The sequence below is a fragment of the Corapipo altera genome, unplaced genomic scaffold, assembly GCF_003945725.1.
Source record: "Corapipo altera isolate COAL_440 unplaced genomic scaffold, ASM394572v1 60509, whole genome shotgun sequence".
Classification (NCBI taxonomy): Eukaryota; Metazoa; Chordata; class Aves; order Passeriformes; family Pipridae; genus Corapipo; species Corapipo altera.
The window spans coordinates 1,580-2,262 of NW_020886551.1; the positions used below are offsets into that span (position 1 = coordinate 1,580).

The 683-nt window shown below is 69.5% G+C and overlaps 1 protein-coding gene across 1 annotated transcript in view; it reads right to left on the minus strand.

The window, feature by feature from the left end:
- The window catches only part of LOC113941243 (serine/threonine-protein kinase MARK2), a gene marked incomplete at its 3' end in the record, with an annotated part of 4,251 nt that overhangs the window by 1,576 nt on the left and 1,992 nt on the right, over positions 1 to 683 (minus strand). The window contains exons 4-6 of the mRNA XM_027632401.1: positions 576 to 641; positions 391 to 461; positions 227 to 283 (exon numbers count right to left, since the gene is read on the minus strand). Coding sequence (XP_027488202.1) covers positions 227 to 283; positions 391 to 461; positions 576 to 641 — 194 coding nt within the window. The remainder of the gene's footprint in view (positions 1 to 226; positions 284 to 390; positions 462 to 575; positions 642 to 683) is intronic.

Sequence of the window (683 nt, forward strand, 5' to 3'; positions counted from 1 at the left end):
CTGGGGGTCTCAGGGGTGGATTTGGGGGTCCCAGGAGTATCTGGGTGCCGCCTTGGGGGGTCCTTACACCCTGCCAGGGGGTTCAGGGGTGTCTGGGTGCTGCCCTGGGGGTCCCAAGGATACCCAGGTGCTGCAGTGGGGCCAGGGGGCAGGTGGGGGTCCCGGGGAGCACCCTGGGGTGCTGCTGGGGGGTCCCAGGGGCCCCGAGGTCGGGGGGGCTCCTCACCTTCAGGTCCCTGTGCACGATGAACTTCTGGTGGCAGTACTGCACGGCCGACACTATCTGCAGGACAGGGGGGGTCAGGGGGCACCCCCAGCCCCCCTGGGGACACCGGGGGGGTCCCCAAACCCCCTTTTGGGGGGGTCAAACGGCACCACCCCCCCCCAGACCTGTCGGAACTTGGCCCGGGCCTCCTTCTCCTTCATGCGCCCATGGGCCACCAGGTAGTCGAACACCTCACCTGGGGAGGGGGGCACAGAGGGGGGGTGAGAGGCAGCTCAGCCCCCTCCCTGAGCCCCCCCAGCCCCCCTGTGACCCCCCCAGCCCCCCATGACCCCCCCCATCGCCCCCTCACCCCCGCTGGCGTATTCCATGACCAGGTAAAGTGTCTTCTCCGTCTCGATCACCTCGAAGAGCTTCACTGCAAAGGGGACACAGAGGGGCTGGATGGGGGGGGGGGGGG